This window comes from Lagenorhynchus albirostris, chromosome 5, assembly GCF_949774975.1.
Source record: "Lagenorhynchus albirostris chromosome 5, mLagAlb1.1, whole genome shotgun sequence".
Classification (NCBI taxonomy): domain Eukaryota; kingdom Metazoa; phylum Chordata; class Mammalia; order Artiodactyla; family Delphinidae; genus Lagenorhynchus; species Lagenorhynchus albirostris.
Genome location: NC_083099.1, coordinates 141,786,100 through 141,813,932, shown reverse-complemented (window position 1 = coordinate 141,813,932; position 27,833 = coordinate 141,786,100). Strand labels below are relative to the sequence as shown.

General features: G+C 52.3%; 1 protein-coding gene across 6 annotated transcripts in view; it reads left to right on the top strand.

Annotated features, from left to right (window-relative positions):
- The first annotated feature begins 19,937 nt into the window (after positions 1-19,937).
- PRDM15 (PR/SET domain 15) overlaps positions 19,938-27,833 on the top strand; it is a 43,642-nt gene continuing 35,746 nt past the window's right edge. For 5 of the 6 annotated variants that reach the window (XM_060150961.1, XM_060150958.1, XM_060150960.1 and 2 more), the window contains exons 1-4: positions 19,938-19,979; positions 20,506-20,599; positions 22,080-22,233; positions 24,450-24,702. In XM_060150961.1, coding sequence (XP_060006944.1) covers positions 19,943-19,979; positions 20,506-20,599; positions 22,080-22,233; positions 24,450-24,702 — 538 coding nt within the window. In that variant the 5' untranslated portion in view covers positions 19,938-19,942. The remainder of the gene's footprint in view (positions 19,980-20,505; positions 20,600-22,079; positions 22,234-24,449; positions 24,703-27,833) is intronic. The other variant, XM_060150959.1, reaches the window with a different exon arrangement.

Here is a 27,833-nt window from a genome sequence, read left to right as displayed (position 1 = left end):
TGCACGGGGTCAGAGGGGCATATGCCAGGTGGGGCTCTGTGGTGGCTGGCATCCAGGCTGGCCTGGGCTCCTCCACGGTTACTGGGTGGGGACGGGTCGGCTCACGTCTCTCCTGGTCATCAGCTTCCCTGTTTCAGCAGTTTCATCCCACTAATCTACCCAAGCACCTGGCACTTAGAAAACTGGTACCCACCCCAGCCCCTCGCCCATCCCCCCACCCTTCCTCTCCGCTGTCCTGACCCTGCCTGTCCTCTCGGGTGTGGAGTGGTCACTTGAGGGCCGAGACTGACGCACAACTCTGCATTTCAGAGGAAGAGTCTGCCCGTGCAAAGCCCCAGTGTTAGCGGGGCTCAGACCCTGGATTCTCTGCTCTGGACGTGGCAGGTGGCGATGGTGCTGCGACTGGTTTGGGATTAAGGTATCCTGGGGCCTGGGACTGAACTGCTGCTTCCCGTGTGGCCGGTGGTCCACTCTGCACTGACACTCTAGGAATCTGGAGGGACTTGCTGGATGGCCAGCTTTCCCAGCCTGATCTCCTGCAGTCACCTGCAGGTGCACACTGTTCTTGCCAATCCCCTCTGTACAGCCCAAACGTATCCACTTCAACCACCTTTGGGCATTCTGGAATGCACACCCCTCGGCCCCAGGATGCACTTCTCCCTGTTCTTACGATCTAACCAAACACAAGCCCTGCTTTCTGCATGAAGTGCTCGGCACCTCGGATGCCCCAGGGCACTTCCGCTGGCATCCTTCAGTCCCTGTCACTTCCACCTCACTCTCTCCTAGACTTGCACCCCAGCAAGAATGTAGGTGCCCGTATCCCCTGGGTCTAGGATGGTGCCCACTTAGAGCAACGATGGACATCAGCAGACAGCTTTATATAAGCTCAAATAGGAAGTCTGCTTCCTCCCATCCTACCCCACTCACCAGGGCCCAGGGTCAGGGGACAGAGCCAGACATGGAGGGGCGGCACGTGACAAAAACGTGCTGCTCTTCATCTCGGTCACTTCCTACAATTATAGGGTGCTGTGAGTATATGTCAATAGATCGTTTATTAAAAGAAAATGCAGCTCGCTCACCACAGAGGGCTGGCCACCAGGACGAAGGACCTTGCACGGTGCCCGCCCTCAAGAGAACGCTGCCAAGGCCAGACCCCCTGAAGCACCAACTTTCACCATTGTCCACTGCTCACCTTGGCTCTGTAACCATGACTGTCCATAATGCAAATCGCCAAGCTGCATGTGCCAGGCACTCAAAACTATTCATTATTGGGGCTTCCCTGGTGGCGCAGTGGTTGAGGGTCCGCCTGCCGATGCAGGGGACACGGGTTCGTGCCCCGGTCCGGGAGGATCCCACATGCCACGGAGCGGCTGGGCCCGTGAGCCATGGCCGCTGAGCCTGCGCGTCCGGAGCCTGTGCTCCGCAATGGGAGAGGCCACAGCAGTGAGAGGCCCGCGTACCGCAAAAAACAAAACAAGCAAAAAACAAAAAAACTATTCATTATATTGATGTCATCAATATTTATAAAGTTGGATGCTTGCCTAGACGCCTTGGGTTACTTGGTATTTTAGAGAAATACCAGGAGAGAAAGACTCGAGATCACAGTGATCATAGCCAGTACTAACTGAGCACTTACTATGTGCCAGGAATTTTGCAAAGTGTTTAACAGATACTGACTCCTTATACTCTTTGAAGCAACCCCATGAGTTATGATCTATCTCTGCTTTACAGATTAGGAAGCTGAGGTACAGGGAGGTTAGGTGACTTGCCCAAGATCACACAGCTGATTAGTGGCAGAACCAGAATTTGAAGCCAGGTTGTCCAGCTGGAGACTCCACGTTTGCGACCACAAGTCTCTACTGCCTTGTGTCAACTGGAGAGACCAAGGACTTGTGGCCTTATGCAGTCTCTCCTGAACTTTAATGCTCCCTGTTGTGGGTGAGAATGATGGAAAGTGAGATGCACTGCTTTGCACACAGTAGGAATGAGATTATTCGCTGATTACTTCTCTCTTTATCTGGATGGGAAGAATTAGCCAGAATGAAAGTAGAGGCTAAAGGTGGTGTAAAGAAGTGAAGCTTAGGATATGTACATCCATAATGTCCCCTAGCAAAGGAGTTTTATATCTAAATTAACAAAAAACCAGAGCTGATGAGACAAGTTAGTTGGAAAGTACACGTCAGGCAAGCCAATGTCAGGACTGAGAGCACGACACCCAATCTGGGGCCACGTGGTAAACTGATGACATCTTAACGTCACAGCTAGTCTCTGTTCAGGAAGGAAAATCCACTGACTATAAGGGAGGCTCTTCCCTGTTTATGTTTTCTTTTTAATTCTCCCAATTTATTTTTAAAAATTCCAAACCCACAGAATGACCTACATACCCTTCACCTAGATTCCCCAGTTTTGCGGCATTTGCTCTGTCCAGCATCTATCGGTCAATCGATCGATTATTGTTTGAGGACATCATGTTTCACCGTAAATTCTTCAGAAGCCTTTTTCTAAGAACACAGGCATCTTCATGTCATAGTTCAATGCAATGATCACGTCTGGGGAATTTAACATTAATGTTTAAAAATTTCAATTTAACATCAGTGCAATACTATTATCTAGTATCACAGTCTATATTCACATTTCCCCGACTGCCTCCACGACATCCTTTATAGGTGGTTTTCCTTTTTTTCTGCCTGGAATTCAGTGAAGGCCTGTTGCATTAGTTGTTAACAATGAGAATTTGACACCTTCAGCAACAAACCTTTTTTTTTTTTTAACTTTAGAATTTTGGCTACAAACCTGCCTTAAAAGGAATTATTTCCAGCCCTCACAGACAGAATATAATGAACAGGCTGAGATTTCTTTTGAAGATGCAATGACCTTGGGGAATGTGGACCCAGCCCTGGGCTGCATGTGTTGCTATAAGAAATGGCTTTAGAGGGGTTGAGGTCTTGTCTGCTTTTCCACTCTGGCTCTGACCTGACACTTTTTTCTATAAACGACCTGCTTTTGTGCCTGTATGACAGTAGATACTTAGTGTGCAGAGACCAGAGAACCAGCCATCTGGGATGAGAATTGTGAGTGATGTCACCAGAGGGGTGGGCGTGTAGGTGGGGGGAGCACATTAGCTGTCGTGGTCAGTTTGGGGCTCTTGGGAGTTGGGGCACATCTGGGCAAAGACCTGAATGACGGGGAGATGGTGGTGGAGAACCTGGGAGCGTGTTCCAAGATAGTGGGAATGAGTGCAGATCTTGGGAATGTGTTGCAGGAACAGAAGCCTGGCGGCGGGCTGGGACTTCACCGCTGGAGGCGGAGTGGGGGCCACTAGCAGGGTGGAGGTGAGGGGACACAGGTGAGGTGATCTAGGTGTAGGAGGCTGTGGTGCAGACCTACCGTGCCACTGGGAAGCCACTGCAGAACATTAAGCATGGGGGGTGGCGAAACGAGCCCCTGCAGCACTGCACACTCTGCAGGCTCCCTCCCCACTCCCTGAGGATGTGCCCTGCTGATGGGTACTTCCCTGGCGGTCCAGTGGTTAGGACCCCGCGCTTTCACTGCCGAGGACGCAGGTTCAATCCCTGGTCAGGGAACTAAGGTCCCACAAGCCAAAAAGATCAACCTCAAACACATACCAATACAAGTGAGTCTGGCTGAAGGATAAATTCCTGCAGGCGGGACTGCTGGGCTAAAGGCTACGTGCATCTAGAATTTCTGTGGATATCAACAAATGGCCTGGATGGAGGCTGTACCCGTTAAACCTCCCACCCGGAAAGGATGAGAACATTTGTTTTTCCACAGTCTCTCCAAAATCATGCTATTCAACTTCGAAAATTCTTTGCTAATGTAGTTGATAAAAATGATCTCACTGTGATTTTGCTTTACATACATGGCTGCAACAATATAGTTGACTAGCACCTCCTATGCTTATAGGAGCCATTGCATTTTCTGTGCACGGTCCATAGACTGTTCATTTTTCTCTTGGGTTCTTTATCGTTTTCTTAATGGTTCTTAAGAGCTTTACATATATGAGGGGAACGAGCCCTTTCTAATATCAATTTCAAATCATTTCCCTCAGTTCGGCCCCTCTCTTTGACTTTGTTAACGAAGGCTTTTTGTCAGGCATAAATGAACAAGACAGCTTACATCTCTGAATATGAGAGGCCAGGACTAGATAAGCCATCCCTTTGGTCCCTTCTATTTCTAATACTTTGTGACTGGTGGGGGTCAGGAGGCCACACCAGCCCCCAAGCTTGGGGTGGAGGGAGGGGCAGAAACACGCAGTGCCAGGGAGCTCTCTGGCCTCAATTTCGCAGCCTGGGTCTGTGTGCAAACTTTGCACAGAGCAGTGTGGGGTAGTGGTTACGGCGGGGACTTCGGGAACTCACTGGGCCTGGACTGAAATGCTCCGCTCTCCGCTCACCAGCGAGCTGCTCTGATTCATGAAATTGGGGGGCAGAGCAAGGGCTTCCAAGCGTTCACTGTGTGGACAGAAAGATGACCAAGAATGGCAGCGGTCCATGGGCTAGATTCAGAAATCATTATGCTTGGGCAGCAAATCTTAGAACTGTTTTAAAGAAAAGTTCGACCCCCGCTCGCACCTAACCCTCCCAGCCCCCTCCAGGGAATTCAGGCTCGACGGAGCCATCAGAAGAAAGGTACTGGGTGTGGGTAGGGGCCCTGCGCGAGCTGCCAGCGCAAAGTTGCCGGGGTTGGCGAGACCCGGCTGCGCCACCGGGTAAGGGGCCGCGCGTGGCCGCACGACGCTCCCTCCAGTCTCGGGGAGAGGGCAGCCGGAACCCGCCCCGCTTCTACTCGCCGATCCGTATCCACGCCACTCGCTCACCGCGCGCCCCGTCCACGCCTCGCCGCTGCCCTGTGCACGCCGCCCAAGCCCCGCCACAGTCCTGTCTACACCGCTCCGGCTCCCCCTCGTCCACGCGGTCCGCAACCCCGCTGCCGCGTCCACCGCAGCCGCTGCCGCTCCACTGGTTTGTGCCACCTTCTCCTCCGTCCACACGACCCGCGCCCTGCTGCTCGCTGGTCCATGCAGCCCGCTCCACCGTTCCCCGTCCACACTGCCCGCTTCCGCGCCCAGGCCGTCCGCTCCGCGTTCACGCCGCCCGCTTCCCGTCCACACCGCCCGCTCCTCCGCCTCCCCGTCCACGCCGCCCACTCCCAGGCTCTCCCGTCCACACTGCCCGCTCGCCTGCTCCGCGACCACACCGCCCACCCCTGGTCCAGGCCGCCAGCTCCCCAGCTCTCCCGTCCAGGCCGTCCGCTCCCACGCTCTCGCGTCCACGCCGCCCGCGCCCCGGGAGAACTACAACTCCCACAATGCCCCGCCACCGCCCCCCGGCTTCCGGTGCTGCGTAGTTTCCGGAGCGGATCGCAACCCGGAGTCCGGATCCGATCCCGCTCTGCACATTCCAAAGGCAGGTAAAGCCCGGGCCCCGCGCCCTCCGCCCGCCCCCGCACGCGCCGCCCCGGCCCGGCCCGGCCCGCCGCCCCCGCGCGCCCCCGCCTGGCCCGCCGCCCCCGGCCCCGCCCGGCCCGCCGCCCGCCCCGGTCCAGCCGCCATGCCGCCTGTTCTTTGTTACATTCGCCGGCTGCGGGCACCGTGGGCGATCGGAGTCAAAACCCGGCTGGATTTCCCGGAGCCGCTCCGGGATCGCCCTGCGCGCCGCCAGCCCGCCCGCCGCCGGCCCCGCCGCGGGCCCCGCCGCCCGCTCCCCCAGGCCCGCCCGCTCGGGGCGCGGGGCCGGGGCCGCGCTCGCCCGTGGGCGCGGCGCTGGGGGTCCTCCGCCCCCGGCCCCCGGCCCGCGGTCCCGCCCCCGGGCGCCCTCGTCGCCGACGGTTCCTCGTGATGTCACTCTCCCCCGTCCTGGGCCCAGCCCCCGGGGGCGAATGGGGAGGGTCCCTGGACCCCCCGCTCCTGCGGTTAGCAAGGCAGACCCCAGGATTCGGGCGACGGGGCTGCCCAGCCTCCCTCCGCCGCCGCCCCGCCCCGAGCACCCTGCATCCTGTTTGTGTAAACCCTTGGGTGGCAGAGGCAAGGTAGTGAAATCCGTGGACAGGTGACATGTGCCCGCCCTCGGGGTGGGTGGCTGTGCTGGAAAACGGCGCGCTGGCCCCGCCCTGGCGCGGACAGGTGGACCAGCCGGCCATGTGGCCTCTGGCGAGGGGACGGGTATTCGCGATGAAGGTCAGCTTTGAGAAGACAAGTGAAAACGCATTATGGAAATATCCACCGTGCTGATAGCTATAGCTGTTATGTGTTAATCTCTATTAAGGTAGTAGATGAGATTTCCTTTTTTTCCTCAAAAGCTCAGAAATTGCCATCCTGCCCCACCAAGGGTAGATTAAAATGGTAGAAACAAGTGTGTGATCAGAGACACGTGGGCCCGTGTACATATTTAAGCGGCCAACCCACAAAAACCACGTTTGCTTAAGCCACTCATAGAATCTGGACTCACCAGATAAATTTGGAGAAACCCAGCTTGGTTCCTGGACGTATTTTTAAGGACGAAAAGTAAATGAGCAAGTGGTTTTATGACAGATCTTCAAAGGCAACAGTGAGAACTCTCCCTGGAGAGTGTAATGATGTAGACACTTTGTTTTTATAAGTTAGCCTCCCCCGCCACCGAGTACACACAAAACACCACCGTATTTTGTTTCAAACCTGGACATTTTCACGTTTTCCACATTTTCATGACTCCACTCTGCTTCTCTGGATTTCCTTGACATCACTGCCTTATGGTGAATGGTTAAGAAATAGGACTATAGTTTGAATTTTGAAAGGGAAAGATAGTAAGATTTATCCTGTATAAAGTTTTTTTCTCCTATATCTTTGATTCATATTTTTGCAAAAAAGCTACCAACAAAGAATACAATATGTTCGCTTTTGCAAGCAGAAGGAATAGTTATTTTTTCCAGAAGACCAATAAATAAATTTAAAAATCACCCCCAATTACAAGGCTAATAGCTTTTCTGGGAACAATTATATTTGAGAAAGAACTCCATTAGCTTGGGATATACCTCTCATGTATCATTCTTTTGATATCATCGTCTGTGTAGAAGGCCAGGGGAAGAACACTTCTCCCATTTTGCAGATTTAAGGGAGACTGAAGGCAGCTGTTTCTTGCACATGTGATTTGAGAGGCTGAGATTGTGGGCAAGGACTCAAATGCTTTCTCAGCCTCCTTTCCACAGTTGTGACGTGTGACAGTACCTGTCTTTCATCTCACATGGTTCACGCGTGCGCATGTTCATTGGCCGTCCACCCAGCAGCTTTCACGTGCCAGGCGCTGCAGAGGGTGAGAGAGAAGGCCCTGCCTGGTAGACCGAATGCTCTGGAGGGAGGGAGGTGGACAGTGGTTAGAGCATGTAGAAGAAGGCAGGAAGGGTGACAGGTGGAGGCGGGGGATGGGTAGGGGTAGGCACACTTGGGCAGTGGTGACCAGGAAGGTCTGTCTGAGAAGGTGACATTCCAGTGGAAGGCAGTGCTGCGAGGCCCTCAGTGGAGATCTGGGGTGAGGGTGTCTGTCACAGGCAGACGTGGCAAGTGCAAAGGCCCTGGGGTGGCAGCAAGCTCTGTGTGGCTGAGGTGGGGTAGCACAGGAGGGTGGCACAGGCTGTACTCTACTCAGAGTTTACCCTGAGAGCCAAGCGGACACCACTGGGGTTTGGGGCAGGGGTCCAAAGGATCTGTGTCTTTTTAGAGAGGACCCCGTGGCTGCCCAACAAGGTTCCCCTAGAAACAGGGTGGGGGCAGAGGGGAAATGAGGTGACAGGACAAAGCGTATTTCTAGAGCGAGGCAGGCCTTGCTGCTGGTTTGGGTGGGGAATGTGCAGGGGGTGACAGGAGGGGCCATTCACTGAGGTGCAGGTGACAGGTGTGCAGGTTGAGGGGTGGTCAGGGAATCAGGACCTGGTAGACCAGCAGCATCTTCAAACTGCCCCTCGGGTGGGAGAAACCCTTGCCCAGGGCCCATGGTCCTGGTCATCACCTTCCTTAAGTGCTCCCTTACTAAGGAAGGGTCCCTCCCACTGTCCAGAAGATGGCGACCCCCCAGCCCCAGTCTCGGTGTGGGCCGTGGTCAGCTCACAAGTACGTGGCTCTCACGGTGCATGGGAGACCTCGGCAGGTGGTCGTTGCTAAGTGGCGACTATAACGAAGTTCTTCCGTCCCAACTACTTGTCTCTGGGAGCAGGGTTTCCTGCACTCACATCTGTAAAAACGCAGGGTAGGAACAGAGTTGAATCGAATTCCATGATACGTGACTGGATTGGCAGAAAAGTCCTATTTATCTCATTAAACCCAGCTTCTGTGCTAGGTGACTGTTTACCAGTGTGGGCAGTATTTCCATTTTGATCAGTGGTGTCCCAGTTATTGGAACGATAGCGTAGTCCAGGAGAAATTAGCACAAACTCACGGTCATAGGAAATCAAGACTAATTTGATCTGTATGCGTAAACGGTGATCAATAGTCATTTCAAGCACAAACATAACACATTGGGTTTAACATCTGTGGTGATGGAAACAGACGATGGTAAAGACAGAAGCGCCGTGAGCCTCCTGACAGATGAAGAGCTTGTCCACATGCCTTGTGACCGGATGGCAGTGGGTATCACGCTGTGGTGTTTCGATTCCAATAGATGTGTTTAGAAGAGCCACATAGCAGTTTTATTTTAAGAAGTTAATATTCATAATATGCTGGAGATTACGTCCCTTGCAGCTGTTTAAAGTAAGGCTGAGCAGCTTACACTGTCAGCTGAAGGGCAGGAAATAGCATTTTGTAAAACACTTTTGTGGGACTGTCGGCAAAGAGGTCGGTCATGGAACCATGTGTCAGGTGGGCTCAGGGGCCTGGGTGGACTCGGGCATGGGAGGTGATGGCGGGTAAATGCCGGATCCGGATGGAGAAAGGACCGAAGGGCCGGCCTGGGCTGCCCCACCGTGGCGGCTTGAGATGGGAGCACAGAGGGGCCTCGGGAGGAGCAGCGGTTGGGATGGAAAGACCAGGAGACCTCGCAGGAAAGGGTTTCCACGGGGAGGGTGTGAATGCTGCCTAGGGGATGAAGGGGAGGCAGTCCACAGTGGAGGGCTTTGGTGGAGCCAGGAGGGCAGTTCTTCCCATTCAAGAGAGAAGCCGCCAGAGTCCTTCCCAGGACTTTTGCAATGAAAGGAGACAGAAGTGCGGCATTAGAGCCACAGGTAAAACTTCTTTGTTTTCACGAGTGAGCTCTGTTGAAGGCTGGTGTGAATAACCCAGGGGCGTAACTCTGCAGCAGAGACAGGTGTGTAATAAGGGAGGTGCAGGTGGGGCGGGGCCTCCCGGGGAGACGTGGCTGCAGTGTGCCTGTGTGGTGAGTGACAGGTGTGGCCAAGAGGGCTTTGGAGAGGAGGGGCCATTTGGATTAGGTTTTAAAGGTTAGGTAGGAGTTCGGCAGGTGGAGGGAGCTTCTGGAGGAGGAAACAAGAGGAAGGGGTCGTGGAAGCTGGGAGGCTGGTCATGGATGGTTTGGGGTGGTGAGGGACCTTTCGCTGTCACGGGGCAGGGGACAGCTCAGGGTCACAGTGGGGGCCCAGTTGAAGCCTCTCATCCTAATAGCATCTGAGGAAGCCCAACTCTGAATGCTCCCCTGGAGTCTCCCAGAGCCTGTGGGGTCATGTTTCCGCAAGCTTACAGCAAATTGAAGCGTGGGCTTCCCAGACATGACGGCTTTCTTTACCTGAGAGGTGCTGGACGTTAGGGCTCCGTTTGACTTGTTTTCAATGTTCAGCACCATCTGCTTCTCCAGCTTAAGCGCTGAAATAGCGCAGGTACCCTCGATAAATGGCCTTCCACCGTGATGAGGCCAGAGGCAGATGTTCTCATTCGAGTGTCCCTAGATCGTGATTCGTGTGTAGGGCCTGCAGGGGATGATGTGCCGGAACGGTCACTCCCTGCTCGCTGTCGGGGGGAAGGGACCCTACCTGCTGGACAGAGAGTCTGTCTTGGGGAAGGAGGGTTCCCAGTGCTTTGTAACTCAAGGCCTTTGGCCTTTTGTAAGCTTAAAAATATATATGCTAATTAGTTATAGTAAGTTTGCCTTTTATTGTGACCAAAAACATAAGTGCAATTTGGTCATATTAGTCGAGAGGTTTACAAAGTCTGTTCTGACCAAGCCGCTGCAATTCTGTTCATTGATCCATTGCTTCCATGCCACCCGCCCCCTCCGCCCCATCCCTCTGGGCCCCTTTGTCCCGCACATCTGACTTCTCTGGACTTTGTTCTCTGTGGTTTCTCTTTACACTGTGCTCTCGCCCTTATGCTGAGAACGTGTGAGGATCTTTTCACCACCAAAGGTCCCAGGGTGCCTAGTTTTAAAATATCTTGTCTGTCTCTCAAGGCCTGTTAAGTAAGAATCAGGCCTCACAGTCCCCTCTTTTCTTTTTTTTTTTGTTAAGCAAAAGATGATTGCCCGTTGGAGCTCTCATCAGCCTCAGAAGGCCAATTAGCTCAGTTTCCATTTCTGAGACGGCAGAATGCAAACCTCTCTTGCCCCCTTTGCTCAGAAATCCCTCCTGAAGAACCAGATGTGAAAGTCAGAAAAACAGGTGTCATCTTGGGTGAAACTAAGAGGTTCAGAAAGAGGAAACAGAAGACATTATAAAAGAAATAACACAAGAAAATCTGAGGACTGCAGGACAGGAGAGCCGGGTTGAAAGGGCCACAGCCCGAGCTCGGCACCAAGGCAGACTGAGCCTTCAGGGTCCTGGAGCTAAAACAGTCTAAGAGATTTGGGGGGAGGGAGTCACATACAGAGGGTTTGCCTCCTGGAAAGTCATCAGACTCCTCAGCTGGAGCATTGGAAGCTGAGGACGATGGAGTCTCACTTTGAACCTTCCTCAGGAAAACCACCGTGTACCGGGCAAAGCAGCTGGCCCGTGAGATCGGAGCAAAGACATTAGCAGACAGGCAAGTCCTCTCAGGAGATTTACTGCCCAGGCACCATTCTAAGGAAACTACTGGAAAATGTGCTCCCCAGATCAAAGGAGTAAACCAAGAAAACGGAAGCAACGAGGGCTCAGGGAACAAGAGCTCCACACCCAAGAGGACAAACGAATCCCAGGTGACAGTGGAAGGAAGGCCCACGCGGCCAGTGTCAGACCTGAAGGGCAGTGGGACAGGAAGGGGCCAACTAGAAAATGAGCAAAAGACGCGAAGAGACATTTAGCGAAGAGGATTTACGAGTGGCAAATAAGCACAGGAAAAGATGTGCAGTGTCATTAGCCATGAGGGAAATGCAAACTAAAGCCACTGCACACGTGTGCGAACGGCTAAAATAAAACACAGTGACACCAAACGCTGCCAGGGACGCCAAGAAACTGGATCTTTCAGACGTTGGCGGTGGGGCAGTTTCTTTAAAAACTAAAGATTCACCTCACGTAGGACCCAGTCATTACACTCTTGGGCATTTATCCCAGAGAAATGTCAACTTATGTCCAAACATACCCGTGCACAATTGTTCATAGCAGCTTTATTTGTCATAGCCAAAAGTGGGGACAAAACCAAGGCTCCTTCAGTAAGTGAGTGGTTAAACTCACATCATGGAGTGAGAGGCAGTAAAGGGGCTGAACTACTGATAGATGTAACAACCCAGGGACATTATGCTGAGGGAAGAAAAAAAGCCAGTCTCACAAGGCCACATACTGTGTGGTCCCATTTATATGACACTCTTGAAATGATAACATTTGTAGAGTTGGAGAACAGATTAGTGGTTGCTAGGGGTTAGGGATGGTCAGGGGACAGGGTGTGACTATAGAGGGGCACATGAGTGAAGTCTTTTCAGTGATAGAACATTCCTGAATCTGGATTGTGGAGGTCGTCCCATGAGCCTTCACCTGTGATGAGAAGACATTGAATTATGTGCACATGCACAGTGCCAAGGTCAATATCCTGGTTTTGAGAGTGTGCTGTAGTTACGCTCTCAAGCTATGTATGTGATATACATAGTTATGTAAGATATAACCCTTGGAGAAAACTGAGTGAAGGGTTCAGGGGACCTTCCTGTGCTATTTTTGAAACTTCCTGTAATTATTTCAAAACTAAAGATCTAGGAAGTATTCCATGTGTGGCTTACCTTATACTTCTGTTGAGACCACTGCTTTGGTCACTGACAAGGAGGGACTGCTAAGTCATCTGGGCCAAGAGCAAACTTGCAGGCCCTCAGCCTCCATCACCTCTGTCCTTTATCCGTCCCCTTCCATCACATAGGCAGTCCAGGGACGGCCTGGGAAGGCCCAGCCAGATTAACAAACAAGCGATAACCTTCGTTTCATACTTATATCAACAACCTTCTTGAAAGCGCCTTTTTCTTTGAGTTATTTTAAGCTACGCGTCTTTTAAAATTGTGAAGTTTTCACTTTCCAGTGTTTCAAAACTGCTTGTTTTTTCTAAACCCCAGCTTCTGCAGATCACACTTAAAAATAATCCTTATCGGGACTTCCCTGGTGGTCCAGTGGTTAAGACTCCTTGCTTCCACTGCAGGGGACACTGCAGGGTTCAATCCCTGGTTGGGGAACTAAGATCCCACGTGCCACGCGGCAAGGCGAAAAAAAAAATTCCTTTTCACCTTGCATGCACTAGGACAGCTACTGTCAAAAAACCCAGAAAATAACAAGCGTTGGCGAAGGTGTGGCGGGAATGGAAGCTGGTGCAGCTGCCATGAAAAGCAGTATGGTGGTTCCTCAGAAATTAAATGTAGAATTACTGTATGATCCAGTAAGTCCACTTCTGCGTATAGACCCAAAAGAGTCGAAGGCAGAGACCCGAAGAGGTATTTGCCCCTTGTTCATAGCGGCTTCATTCACAGTAGTTAAAACGTGGAAACGACCCAAGTGTCTATCGACAGGTGAATAACGATGGGGTATTATTCAGCCTTTAATAGGAGGGCCATTCTGACACACAGTCCAACGTAGATGAACCTTGAGGACGTGATGCTGAGTGAGACAAGCCTGTCTCGGAAGGAGGAACACTGTCCGACCACCTACAGGAGGTGCTTTGAGGACTTGGAATCTGAGCGATCGTTGTGGTAAAGAGTGTTCTGTCCCACGTTTGGTGTATGGTTCCCCTTCCAGGACCTGTTTCCCGGGGAATCTGGATCGAGCTGGTCTGTGCTGGGACGTGGGGGAGGCTCGTCTTACCCTCTCTTTCCTCTCCAGGTGGTGTTTGACCAGCGGCAGGCTGGGGAACACTCCCAGCGGCAGGCGATCTGTAGAACTGCACTGTGTTTTTATAGAAAATTTGTGTGAAACTGACAACAGTCCAATGAGGTTTCTGGGCCGTCTGAGCTGAGGGTGGCGGCAGGGTGTCTGCCTGCATCCAAGTTCTGGGTGATGAATGTTCGCAGCCGTAGGAGGTCCCTGACCACCTGCCTGAGAGCCAGACTCGGCCTCCCGTGGCCCTCGGAGCACTAGGCAGGGAAGCTGGGAGTGGCCCGGAGTTTGTTTTTGGCACGTTGAGCTGCCGCCGGCTTCCAGGCGGAGGTGCGGCCGGGGAGCTGGGTGTACGTGTGGGACCCCGAGTAGCGTCACCAGTGTCCATGTGGTATTAGCAGCAGCCACAGAAGCAGGTGTGACTGCCTGGGAAGAGGGTCCAGCACGAGGAGGGATGAGAAGGGGCCAGTGCTGAGCCCGTGGGAGCTAAGACAGCGACCGGGCGGCAGAGGAGGATACCCCAGGGGCCGGAGCACCGCGAGAGAGCAGCTCGGTGCGGTTGGCTGGGAGAGGAGTGGCTGTGGAGGAGAAGAGAGCAGTCAGCCACATCCGGTGTGACCCAGAGGTCAAGTGAGGTGAAGAAAAAGCTGTTTAGTGGACTTGGCATGCGTCCAAGGCCAGCTTTGGGGGCAGGACGCAGAGTCAGCGGAAGAGGAGGACCTGGGAAGAGTGTGTCGGCACCATTTACAAATAGCTTTAGTATGAACACACAAAACAGTGGACCCGCAGGCAACGGCTGACCGCACGTGTCCATCACCAGCTCAGCTGCTGTCGCCCAGGTCTGACTGCCCCCTCCACCCCGTCCAGGACTCCCCACCGGTAGGACCTCGAGGCAAACCCTGGTCACATCATTGCGTTTGTAAATATTTCAGTCTGTGTCTCTACAGGAGAAGGACTCTAAAAATAACCACAATACTGTTACCCACCTAAAACATTTAACACTGGTTCCTTAACATGGTCAAAATCTGGTCAGATATCCAGTCGGTGTTCAGATATCCAGTGGTCCGAGAAAAGTCATGTGTGCTTTATTCCACCAGGATCCAGACCATTCCCATTCATGTGCTGGAAGTTGCTTTTGAACTCCAGTGATTTGATTTCACTGATTTTGATGAGATCACTGTAGGTTCCCTGGTGGTTATAAGAAAGAACACAGAGAGATCCGTGTATGCTTCATCCAGTTTCCCCCAGTGGTACCATCTTGCACAACTCCAGTACCGGGTGGCAGCAGGGATGGTCACCTTGACGCAGTCCAGATACAGAATGTTCCAGCCCCGCAAGGAGCCCCCTGGTGCCCCCTTATAGCCTCCCCCTCTTTCCTCCCACCCCTCTCCCTCCTTTACCCCCACCAACCAGTGCTCTAGTCCCCTCCTCAATAATTTTGCATTTCAAGAATGTTATGTGAATGGGGTCATACGGCACGTAACCTCTGAGGACTGGCGTTTTTCACCCATCAGCACTCTGGGGATTCAAGATCGGTTGTGTGTGTGTCAGTAGTTTCGTGTCTTTAGTTGCTGATTAGTGTTCCAGGCTGTGGATGGACCACAGATTAGATTGTTTAACCAGTCACCCAGTGAGGGACTCTGGGTTGTTTCCAGTTTAGGCTCTTAGGAATAAAGCTACCCTCAGTAGTCATGTACAGGTTTTTTGTGGATGTAAGTTTCCATTTCTCTGGGATAACCACCCACCAGTGCCATTGCTGGGTCATAGGCCATGTTGGTTTTATCAGAAACCGTCAAATGGATTTCTACTCCCACCAGCGAACACAGATGCCCCAGTCCCCTCATCCCCACCGGCATCCCGCCGTTCTGAAAGGTGTGGAGTGGTGTCCTTGCGGTTTCTACTTGCGTTTCCATGGCAGCTAATGACATTGGACATCTTTTCATGTGCTTATTTGCCATTCCAGTGTTTTTGTTGATGAAATGTCTATTCATGTCTTTTGCCCATTTTCTGATTGGCTTGTTTGCATTTTTACTATTGGGTTTTGAGAGTTCTTTGCATATTCTGCATATGGTTACGTGGTTTGCAAAAATGTCTCCTGGTCTTTACATTGTCTGTTCATCCTCTTAACATCTTCTGTAGAGCAAAAATGTTAAATTTTGGTAAAGTCCCATTTATCAATTTTCCTTTAGTAAACTATGATTCTGGTGACAAGTCTAAAAACTGGCCAGTTCTAGATCTCAAAGATTTTCTCCTGTTTTTCTAAAAAAAATTTACTGTTTTATGTTTTAAGTCTCTGATCCATTATGAATTAATCTTTGTGTGAGATGTGAGGTCACAGTTCTTTTTTTTTTTTTTCCTGCCTCTGCATGTCCAGTTGCCCCAGCACCGTTTGTTGAAAAGACCATCCTTCCTCCACTGAGCTGCTTTTCCCCTTTGTCCAAAATCAGTCGAGCATATTTCTGTGAGTCTGTTCTCCATTTCCATTGATCTGTGTGTCTATCCCTCTACCAATACCAAAGTCCGTATTACTGTCCTTTATAATTAAGCTTGAACCAGGTAAACTGACTTCTCTCACTTTAGTCTTCTTTTTCAGAATTGTTTTTAACAGTTGTAATCATGGGGGCTGCCGAGTAAATCAGGTGTCACAGAGAGCATCTGCCCCAGATCTCCCCTTGCTCCCCATTTCCCACCAAGTTACACACAGATACTCCTGGTCTAAGCCTAGCTGACCCTCATGACAAATCTCGTTTCCTGACGTGATTACTGTGGTCCCCCAGTGCTTTTTGCAGTAGTAATCATGTAAGTGTTAAAAAGATTGAAGGTTAAGCAGCAGTTCTCAGACTTGAGCCGCATCAGGATAACCTGGAGGTTTGCAAATACACAGAGTGCAGGGCCCCAGCCCCGCAGGTCTGGGGAGGGGCCCAAGAATTCACATTTCTGAGAAATTCCCAGGTGCTGCTGGTGCTACTGTTTGATGGTCTAGGGACCACACTTAGAACCACTGATATAAGTAAGTTTCCCCAGGATCGGTGGTTAAAATGGCTGAATATCACACTTTGAATATTTTTCTGTCGTTTTCCCTACAACAGTACTATTTACAATCTCTTGGTCTGAGATTTCTTACATGCTGCAGAAGTCTGGAGACTGGACTTCCCTTCTGCAAAGGAGCATTCTGCACACCAGAGGAATTTTGCCAGCACACCACAGACTTCAGGAGGCTCCTTTATAAAAGTTATTTATGACAAACCCACAACCAACATAATACTCAACAGTGAAAAGCTGAAAGACTTCCTGCTAAAATCTGCAACAAGACAAGGGTGCCCACTCTCACCACTTCTGTTCAACATAGTATTGGAAGCCCTAGCCATAGCACTCAGACAAGAAAAAGAAATAAAAGATATCCATACTGGAAGGGAAGAGGTAAAGTTGTCATTATATGCAAATGACATGATACTATATAGAAGACCCTAAAGGTGCCACACAAAAACTACTAGAACTGATAAACGAATTCATCAAAGTAGCAGGATACAAGATTAACAAACAGAAATCTGTTGCATTTCTTCACACTAACAGTGAAATATTAGAAAGGGAAAGTAAAAAATGAACAATCTCTTTTAAAATCGCATTCCCCCCCCCAAAAAAAATACGTAGGAATAAACCTGATCAGGGAGGTGGAAGACTTATATGCTGAGAACTATAAAACATTGATAAAGGAAATTGAAGATTATTTAAAGAAATGGAAAGATATCCCATGCTCTTGGATTAGAAGAATTAATATTGTTAAAATGGCCATACTACCCAAAGCAATCTACAGATTAATTGTCCCTACCAAATTATCTGTGACATTTTTCACAGAACTAGAACAAATAATCCTAAAATTTATATGGAACCATAAAAGATGCAGAATTACCAAAGCAATCCGGAGGAAAGAGAACAAAGCTGGAGGCATAACTCTCAGACTTCAGATAATACTACAAAGCTACAGTAATCAAAACATCATGGTATTGGCACAAAAACAGACATATGGATCAATGGAACAGAATAGAGAGCCCAGAAATAAACCCATACACCTATAGTCAATTAATCTCAACAAAAGAGGCAAGAGTATACAATGGAGAAAAGACAGTGTCTTCAGCCGGTGATGTTGCGAAAGTTGGGCAGCTACATGTAAATCAGTGAAGTTAGAACATACCCTCACACCATTCACAAAAATAAACTCAGAATGGCTTAAAGACTTAAATATAAGACATGACACCATAAAACTCCTAGAAGAGAACATAGGCAAAACATTCTCTGACAGAAACCATAGCAGTGTTTTCTTAGTCTCCCAAGGCAGTAGAAATAAAAGCAAAAATAAACAGATGGGACCAATCAAACTCATAAGCTTTTGCACAGCAAAGGAAACCATAAACACAACGAAAAGACAACCTATGAAGTGGGAGAAAATATTTGCAAACGATGCCACTTGATTTCCAAAATACACAAACAGCTCATACAAGTCAGTAACAAAAAAACAAACAAACCAATCCAAAAATGGGCAGAAGACTTAAATAAACATTTCTCCAAAGAAGACATACAGATGGCCAACAGGCACATGAAAGGATGCTCAACATCGCTAATTATTAGAGAAATGCAAATCAAAACTACAATGAGGTACCATCTCACACCAGTCAGAATGGCCATGATTAAAAAGTCTACAAATAACAGATGCTGGAGAGGGTGTGGAGAAAAGGGAACCCTCTTGCACTGTTGGTGGGAATGTAAATTGGTACAGCCACTATGGAGAGCAGTATGGAGGTTCCTTAAAAAACTAAAAATAGAGCTACCATATGACCCAGCAATCCCGCCCCTGGACATATATCCGGAGAAAACTCTAGTTTGAAAAGACACATGCACCCCAGCGTCCACAGCAGCACTATTTACAGTAGCCAAGACATGGAAGCCTTGAGAGGCCAGACCAGAGGCAGGCACAGGGGAGGCGCCCACACTGGGCCACGGGGAAGGCCAGAACGGTTCCCTTTGTCCGCACCCTCCGATGCTGCCAGCTTTGTAAGCAGTTTGAGGGCTCCCTTAAGAGCCCACTGTTCTTGTAGAACTTCCTTGACCGTGAGCTGGTGTTGGTGGGTAGAGTGGGTTCCTGCTGATGGGCGGACGGCTCTCAAGCTCCTGGGGGCACCTCAGCAGCTCACGAAAGCGGGTTTTCATGTGTTTCCTCTGCCTCTTTGTCCCTCTTCTCTTTTTGCTCCGTGACCAGCCGTTGCCCCTGTTCCAGACTGGCCCCTGACCCCACCTATGGAGCCCATCAACCAGGAAACACCAAGTTAAACGTGCTGAGGCCACATGAGGCATCTTGTAATGTAAAGGGGTGTCCCCAGGAACAGAAAGAACTGTGCTGTGTTTGGGGAAAAAATATGCCCTGGTTGTCGATCCTTGGCATTTTAGGGGCAAATTGGAAACGCCATCTCTCTGCCTTGTTTCCTTATAACTAATTCACTCTTCTGTGGTGGACCTTTCAACTAATCATGTGTTCAGCAAATCAGTTTTCATTGGGACTTTGCATTTGTCTGCTATTCATTCTTCGCAAGCTCCCGGGGTGGAAATGGGGCAGAGGGCGTGTGGAATCGGCATTCATGGAGCGCCAGCCTGTGTACTTCCCCAGAAAGGTACCTAGTGATACACTCGGGCTTGGCTAGGAGTGGGATGCAGGAAGGATGTGTTGAGTTAGCTTAATTGGGGATGGAGGGGTGGGAGGGAAGAGGAACGATTATTGAGTGGCACATACGGGGTGTGTCTCACTTTACGCTCCCCCCAAAACTACATGAGGTGGGCATTTTCATTTCCATTTTATAGATCAGGAACCTGAGGCCCCATCTGAACATGTCCAGATCGCCCACGAATATGCAGGGGGCCTGAGCACAGCTGCCTGCTGTGGAGGTGAACCTCAAGGTTGAATGGGAGATAGAAGTGACCAGTTGTGATAAAGGTTTTGTGGAGAGCAGGTGGGCTCTCCTCCATGATGTCAGGCGGTGCTTAGTCCCCCCGAGAGAAATTTGGTGTCACGCACAGGTTAGCAGGTGGAAGAAAATGGAGGTCACGTGTGATGTGATTGCCCCGGAGGAAGTCATAGTCCCATGAGGGAGGAAAAAATAGAAGTGGCAGTGAGAAAACGGGCTTTTTAAAATAGTGGTGTATTTATTTTACAACTGGAAATGGATGGCTGATATGAAAGATGAAAGCCTGAGTTCACGAAGACGTCCTAATTCAGAGCCATTCACATCAATGGCTTATGAAAAAGCACCATTCTCGGTTAGAAAACATTTCAAGGCCCCCACCCGAACCCATGATAAAGGGGACCCTGCTGCCTGTTGCCTTTAAAGCACAAAGTCAGGGACTTCCCTGGCGGTCCAGTGGTTAGGACTCCACGCTTTCACCGCCAGGGGCCTGGGTTCAATCTCTGGTCGGGGAACTAAGATCCCGCAAGCCACATGGCAGGACCAATAAAATAAAATAAAAAATTTCTTAAAAAGCACAAAGCAAGTCAGTCCCTACACAGGCTCGAGGGGGCCATTAGCAGGGACTGTCTTTAAAAACGCCAATGGAAAAGAATCTGAAAAAGAACGTAACTGAATCACTTTGCGGTACAGCAGAAATTAACACAACACTGTAAATCAACTGTACTTCAATTCTAAAAATGCCTTTGGCCAAAGCTGATCACTAACGCGGCGCTCTGTCCTGACAGGTGGTGGTGATGGCGGAAGATGGGAACGAGGAGATCATGTTCATCTGTAAGTGGCCCGTGGCCCGTCCTCACCATGGAAGGCAAAGCCACGTCCACGCTTGGTTTCTGTAGGAGAGAAGAGCTCTCTCCTTTAGACGTGGCCTTACTTGTTTTAAGAACCGCGATTTATTACACGAGAAACGTGCTGCCGGGTACCGTTTTAAAAGGAGCATCTTTCTGAGAACTCCCGGCAAAGGGCACTCGGCAGGGGTGGCAGTTGACTCAGATGAGTAACCCCGGGTTTTAGAAAGAGGCTCACAACTGTTAGATTTATGATAAACAGGTTAAGTTGGTGAATTTTCATTTACGCTCGTTCCCTGGGGACACCACTGTCCTCCGTCCCCATAGAGGTGGCTTGGCCTACTTTGCAGCACGTCGTGGAGCAGGGTTTCCTCCTGGGGGCGCACGTCCTGCGTTGCGCTCTTTTTGCGTTCGTGGGGAGCACTGTCGCTTACCCCCAGGCCGCGCGATGCTCTGTGGGCGTCTCCCTCCCCACTCAGCGCCCCCTCTGACGCTGGGATGTTTGTTTGCAGGGTGTGAAGACTGCAGCCAGTACCACGACTCTGAATGTCCCGAGCTGGGCCCAGTGGTCATGGTCAAAGACTCCTTTGTGTTAAGCAGGGCAAGGTAAGTGACCGTCTTGAGCTGCTTTTGTTGTCCTGCCTGTCAAACGGGGTTTTCGGCATGTCACCTGCCGCAAGAGCCTGGTGGCCTGGGTGTCTACGAAAAGGGGGGGGGGAACAGCAAAAGAAGAAGTGGGAGAGACTTCGGTGAGAAGGGCTGTCCTCACGTTTGAGGCCGTCCGAAATCTCCGTCCCACCGTGAGCTGAGTCTCCTGCCGCCAGGATGAGCGGAGGCTGGTTGCAGACACTTCAGGGTCAATGTCTTTTATCTAGTTCCTGGTTCAGCTGATGGGCTGGGTCGGTTTATGCGTTGACCGCCATGGCCAAGCTTGTTCAGTCTCCCCTGTGGTCCGAGCCCAGGCCTGCCGTCTAACAGGCGCCTACTGTGGGCAAGGGGCGGGGATGCGGGCAGCCAGGCAAAGGTGTGGCAGCTTCTGGACGAGCACCTAGATCTGGTGAGGGGGCTCTGTGGCTCTGCCAGTGCACGTTTCCCTGGGGGGGGAGGGGCACAGCCCCACCTACCACGTAGTAGCTGTTTGAACCCGGACGAGACGTGCTCCTGTTGGCGCCTCAGTTGCCTCATCTGTGAAGTGGAGAGAATAACTACCCCTTGGGAAGTTGCTGTGATCGTTACACCTGATTTAGGGCCCGACATGTAGTGGCACTAAAATTGTCATCTAATCAACGCAGTTCCTAGAAGCCGCCCAACTGGTTTTCCCAGCCTCTTTATTTCCTTGTCTTACTGTTGCTTCCCTGCACAAAGCAGAGATTACTAATTTCGCCTGAAGTACAGATCTGATGAGCTCTCTCCAAAAACCTTCAGTGGTTGCCTGTCGCCCACAAAGGGCCCGTGGGCGCCATCGGTCCCTCTATGATAGGTTCCTCGTCTCAGCCCCCCTGCTCGCTCCTGGGAGGGGTGTGTGCTCCAGGCGCCCTGGGGGTCCGCGCCACTCCCGACGTGGGCCAGGCTGGCCCTGGCCTTCACGCAGGGCCCCAGCCCACATGCCTTCCCGCTGGCATGCGTGCCCCATCCTTGATATTCTGAGTTAACTTAGAAAGGCCACATCCTCGATGAAAGCGGCCCAGTGCGGCCTGGCTGGAAGCGCTTTGCTGGTCTTTGGAACGCGGTGGCAGTTCTCGTCTTCCCCGTGGTACTCTACACGCGGCCCCTCTTTGTGGTCTCTCTGTGGTCCTCCTCTCTCTGGTGGCCGATTGAAGCCCACACTTAGGATGTGTGTGTGTGTGTGTGTGTGTGTGTGTGTGTGTGTGTGTGTGCGTGTGTGCGCGCACACACACGCATCGGCTCCGTCTCCTGGGCGGGGATTTTAAACGCATCCTTGAGTCAACGCCCCTCTATCGCCCACTCTGGGGGCCAGTGGGAGCGACCTTTTCCGTCACCCTAACGCTCTTGTCCCCTGGTGTGGGTGGCACCTCGGTCAGTGGATGCCCGGGGCCGAGAGTCTCTTGCTTTGTTCTATTTCTAGGTCATCCCTTCCATCCAACCTGGAGATCAGACGCCTGGAAGATGGAGCTGAGGGGGTGTTTGCTGTGACCCAACTCGTCAAGCGCACACAGTTTGGCCCATTTGAGTCGAGGAGAGTCGCCAAATGGGAGAAGGAGTCTGCGTTTCCATTGAAGGTAAAAGCTGGGGCCAGTGGGGGAGGCAGAACCCCTGCTTTGTGACCTTCCTCATGCAGATGGGGCAATGCCTGCTGAGCTCCAGTGATTCATAAATGTCTTAGAAACAGCTCTAGGGATTGTAGTTCTGCTGAATTTCCAAGACAATGTTCAGATTTTTTTTTAGTTTGTTTTTATATCACAAGAGCATCAGAGTTAAGTTAGTATTTTGCAAGACATTAAAGAGAGTCTATTTAAAACATCTGCAAGAGTAGACCCCCAGCGCAGGCTTTGGGGGGGGCTTTCTGTGGACTTTTGCAGGAGTGCGCTAGTGTTTTTGCAGGGGTGTGTTAGTGTTTTTGCAGGGGTGCGTTAGTGTTTCTGCAGGGGTGCTTTAGTATTTTCACACCGGTGCAGAGCGTAGGATACCTTGCAAGACTCTTTCGAAAGGAAGGTGTCTTGTCGAGGCCTTGATGAGAGGCCAGTGCAAAATTTGGCAGCTCTGAAAAGCACTTCAGGCTGGAAAATGGCAGCTTTTATATGACACTGAGAAAAACAAAATGGAAGGAAATCCGTGGGAGGGCTTGGATCACTTAAAGTGAGACCCACGGAGGCGCCGTGAGGCGAGGGACGTGGGTGTCAGTCACAGCTCTGTCCCCGCACCCAGTACGCGCCCAGCCTCAGCCTGCTTCAAAAACACCTGTAAATAAACAGAGAGGAACAGGTGCTGGTTGGGCAATGGTTACCCCGAGAGGTGAGCTCTCCTGGAGACCCTTAGCAGAGACCCACGTGTTTCAGGACAGAGGTGATCTAGGTGACCGCGGAGTTCTGCCAGTCCTTGGAGAACTGAGTTTACAAGGCAGATTTCAGCACAGCAGAGCGGAAGGAAAGGCACTTGATTTGTTTACAAAGAAAGGAAAGAAAGAGACGTTATTTTACGTGAAGGAGTGCGGTAAAGAGGCCTGGGGCTGATGCACGTAATCGCTATGGGCCCGAGGTCGGCCGAGACCCCTTTGAAAAAGTCCTCTGTGCCTGTTTTGGTTTCTTTCAGCGACTCAGATTCTGAAGGTCTGTGTCTCGTATTGAGTTGTTTCCAGCACAGGCTCAGCGTTGATTACCTGGGTGCTGGGGGCAGCTTTATGCCCGTGGAGTGAGGGCGAGGGAGCAGTTCCCACACCGGCTCAGGGTCGTTAGGCACCTGGTGGACCCCTCTGCCCCCTCCTCTTGCTTCTGAGGGCTCTATCCTCAAAGGGGGCCTCCAGCTCTTAGCAGTGGGGAGCCCCTACAGGAAAAGCCCAGGAGAGGGGGGAGATTTCTTCCTACAACGAGGAAGCAATGATTGCATCGGAAAATGGCGGACAGGAACCCCCTATTCCATGTGGTTACTTTGAACTTCAAAATATTCAAGCTTCTCCCCCTGGTCCCTGCCTGCATTTAATCCACAAAACAGTGGTGCTGCTTTGCAGAGGAGGGCGCAGCTTATAGAGATTGAGGAACTTTGCAACAGAGCCGGGAGAAGAACTTGGGTGTCCCGATGCCCAGATGGGCCATGAGTAGAACTCAGGTGTCCCGATGACACCTGGGCCAGGTATAGAGTTCAAGTGTCCCGATGACGTCTGGAACTGGAGTAGAGCTCAGGTGTCCTGATTCCCACCTGGGCCATGCCTAGAGTTGAGGTGTCCCGATGACACCTGGGCCGGGAGTAGAACTCAAGAAGCACCTTCATGCCCACTTGAAAACTGATTAGAACCTGAGTGTCCAGGTTCTACACCTGGACCACAAGTAGACCTCAGATGTCCTAGTTCCCAGCCGGGCCACGCATAGAGCTCAGGTCTCCTGGCAACTCCTGGCCTAGGAGCAGAACTCAGGTTTCCCCGTGCAGCAGAATGCACGCGTCCGGGTGCCCACCTGGACCACAGGTGGGAATTAGGCGCGCCAGTCCCCACCTGAGCCATGCGGAGAACTAGGGTCTCCCGGTGACACCTGACCTTTTGCTGTGTCTCCTGCTTCCCTTCTGCTTGTGGGCAGCCTGACCTGTTCGGGGGTCTACCTCTGCCCTCCCACCACTGTAAATGCCCAAACAGGTCCGTATGGAGCACGGTTTGGCCTCTGATGTGGTGCCGTCCAGACTGGTCACTCAGCAGCCCCCTTCTCTCACACACACACACACGCTGACACGCACACCGGTGGATAACCAGCCCCCGCCCCGGCCCCTCGGGGGCCGCGCTCACCCCCAGGTGTTCCAGAAGGACGGGCACCCCGTGTGCTTCGACACCTCCAATGAGGATGACTGCAACTGGATGATGCTGGTGCGGCCGGCAGCGGAGCCCGGGCACCAGAACCTGACGGCCTTCCAGCACGGCAGCGACGTGTACTTCACCACCTCGCGTGACATCCCCCCGGGCACCGAGCTGCGCGTGTGGTACGCGGCCTTCTACGCCAAGAGGATGGACAAGCCCATGCTGAGGCAGGCCTGCCCTGGGCTCCATGGTACGTGGGGGCCCCTGTCCCCAGCGCGCCTGCCGTCCTGCCACCCCATGGGGACCCACGGCCCCTTGGCCGCACGCAGCAGCCCGGTGTTAGTGAGAAGAGTCGGGCCGGGCAGGCCCGCGGGCGTGGGGAGCACCGGGGGCTCGGTCCTGACACCACGTGGTGGGTCTGTAGGTCTGCTGGTTGAACATTTGGGCCGAGAAACCGTTAGAAGAGCTTGCCCCAAGCCAGGCGCTTGCTGGCGGGCAGCTCTGCCCCCAGCTCTGCGCCTTCACACGCGTCACTCACCCACCTGGTCCCTGGGGGTCAGGTTGTGGCCCCTGGGTTTGGGCAGAGGGAACGGAGCACAGAGAGGTTAAGGAAGCTTCCCTGAATCACAGTGCAAAGAGTGACAGAATCAGGGTTTGAACCCGGATTCTGGCTCCAGTGCTGGTGCTAGCCACCTTCCAGCAGCCTCTTCCCGGAGGTCGGGGTGTGCGTGTGCATGCGCGTGTGTATACGCATGTGTGTGCCTGTGTAGCATGTGTCGTCAAAGAAGGGCCTAGTGGAGTCACGTGTGATTCACCCACATCCCTTTGGAAAAGCAAATCAGAATACGTGTCCTGCTGACCTGGGGTCGGGGGATCACTGCGTGAAGGGGGCCTTTTCTACCCACACTGTGGGTCCTCGGGGTGGACCTGACCTTGAGGGACCGCGTGAAGTGGCTCACACGTGGCACTACAACCTGGGAGAGCAGGGCTTTCATACGGCTCCAGCTGGTCCTGCCCGGGGCAGACATGCTTGTTGCTGCCACGAAGATTACTTCCTGTGGCAGGGAGAAGCTGACACTGACTTTCCTTCCGACCCCCGAACAACAGGGTTCTGACAAGGAGATGATCCCTCTTATTATGAGCACCGTGGGGTACAGTCAGCTCCGTACAGGCTTGGGAGGTGCTGGTCTGTCCCACGTGTGCCTCGTGGCGGAGGTTTGGGAGCTGCTTCCGGTGGGCTCACGTGGCAGCGTGAGAGAGGGAGGGAGGTATCCGTGAGGTATCCCAGACGAAGCACCACAAACCGGGGCTAAAACAAAGGAAACGTGTTGTCTCACAGTCTGGAAGCCTGGAGTCCAAGCTGCGGATTTCCCAGCTCTGGTGTTGCCGACAGCCCTCGGCGGTCCTGGAGTGGAGCTGCAGCTCCCCATCCCTGCCTGGGTCTCTCCCTGTGCCTCTGGGTTCTCTCCTTATGAGGACACCAGTCACTGGATTTAGGACCACCCTCAACCAGTCTGACCCATCTTATCTTGGTCACCTCTGCAGAGACCCTACCCAAAGGTTCCAGGCGGACGTGAATTTCCAGGACCCCTCTTCAGTCCCTGCAGGCTGGCTGGGTGGTGGTGGCCCGTGGAGCCTCTGGGGGGTGCTCCGGGGGTGACAGATGGCTGCACGCAGGGTCTGGTGGCAGGAGAGGGTTTGCATCTTCGCAGGGATATTTGCAGGGAGACTGGGCTTGACGGCCCTTTCTTTATTTTGATAGTAAAGGGGGCAGGAAGAATTTGGAGAGACCCTGCGTTTTTCACCAGACTGCTCTAGCCCCTAGGATTTGCTAAAACCGGGGACCTGGCCCTGCCCCTGCCCCTGGGAGGCACCTGCAGTGGCACTCCACGGGGTCAGGAGTCATTTTCAAGCACCGAGGTGAGGCCACCTCCCTGGGTGCTGGCCAGGGTCACCAGGATCTTCCTGACCTGGCTTTCTCGTGGCATGGATTCCTTACCCCGTGCGTGTCCCGGGACCAGCCCAGACTGCACGTCAGGGTTTGGCTTGTAGAGCCTGACCTTGTCAGTTGTGTGCTGGAGGTGGCATGCATGCCCCTCATGGCTCTCAAGGTCAAAGTCAACACAGAGGTCACCTCCCCTTATCAGAGTTCCAGTTGTTGTTGGCTTTTTGCCTCCGGAGGGCTCTTGAATCTGGGGCTGCGTTGGAGAGCATGGATCTTCATGAAATGAGCCCAGGACCGTGTTGTCCAGTACCTGCCTCCGGATTCCGTTCTAACCGTTCTCAAGCAGGACACTAGGGTAGCTGGGGCCCCTCCTCTGGGCTTCTGAGAATGTAGGGCGCTGTTCATAACCAGGCAAGCAGCGTGGCCACCCTAAACTAGCTTCTGAATTGGGGAAATAAATAAGCAGCTTAGGTACTCGAAAAGTTTAGAAATAGCTTTTATGCTCTTTTTCACTTTCTGTTTCGGGACAAATGTCAAGCACATATTTCTTGGCGATGTGATGAAAGTTCCTGACTACTGTTAACTAGCTGGTTAGTTGGGTTCCTTGTTTCTTTTCTTCCTGGGGGAGCCCCCTGCCGAGTGCCCGCTTGGCGCCGGCAGGGCTGCTGGCGCCAGTACCATTGCTGCACCTAGGGACGTGGCAGCCGCCCTAGGACCCCCGCGTTGTCTCCTACCACGCTGGCCTCCTGCCCAGCCCCTTCCCCAAGCCCCTCTCCCCTCCCCTGACGTCCCCTCCTGGCACAGAGAGGCTTCTGGAACGCTGCTCCAGCCCCACCCATCCGGGTGCCCAGGGCCCAGGCGGTCTCAGGTGTGTGTTTTGAACACCTCACCCATCGGAAGCCGTGCGTTGGGAGTACTGGGTCACTGAGTGCCCACTTCTCAGTAACGGGTGCAGAAGAGACCTGTGAGGAGAGGCCTGGAAACCCGTGGAAAGCTGGCTTTCTGCAGGATTCCGATTATCCAGATCTGACAGGTAGGGAGATGGCTTCCCCTCTGCCCCTCCTGAGATGAGGCCGTTCCCTATCCCGCCTCTGGTCTGGACGCACCCGTGAGATCACACGGGGCCTTTGTGGCCAGTGCTGCACCCTTAGCCCGATGCGGGTGGGTCAGAGCAAGGTGAGGGGGCCTTAGGAACCAGCAGTTTGTTCCAGAAGCGTCCTGAGGGGACCCATGGGCAAGGAGCAGTCTGCCTCTATGTTATTTATCAACTTTCTAGGTGAGCATCGGAACTGCTAAGACTCATTAGTTCTCTCTCTTTGAATTTGCTTCAGACATTCTTGTCATAGATGTTTGCCATAGAGATCGGCCGATTTGCAGGCTGGCAGAGGACACTTTTAAATACAGAGGGAAGCAGGTTTCCTTCTTCCGGGCACACT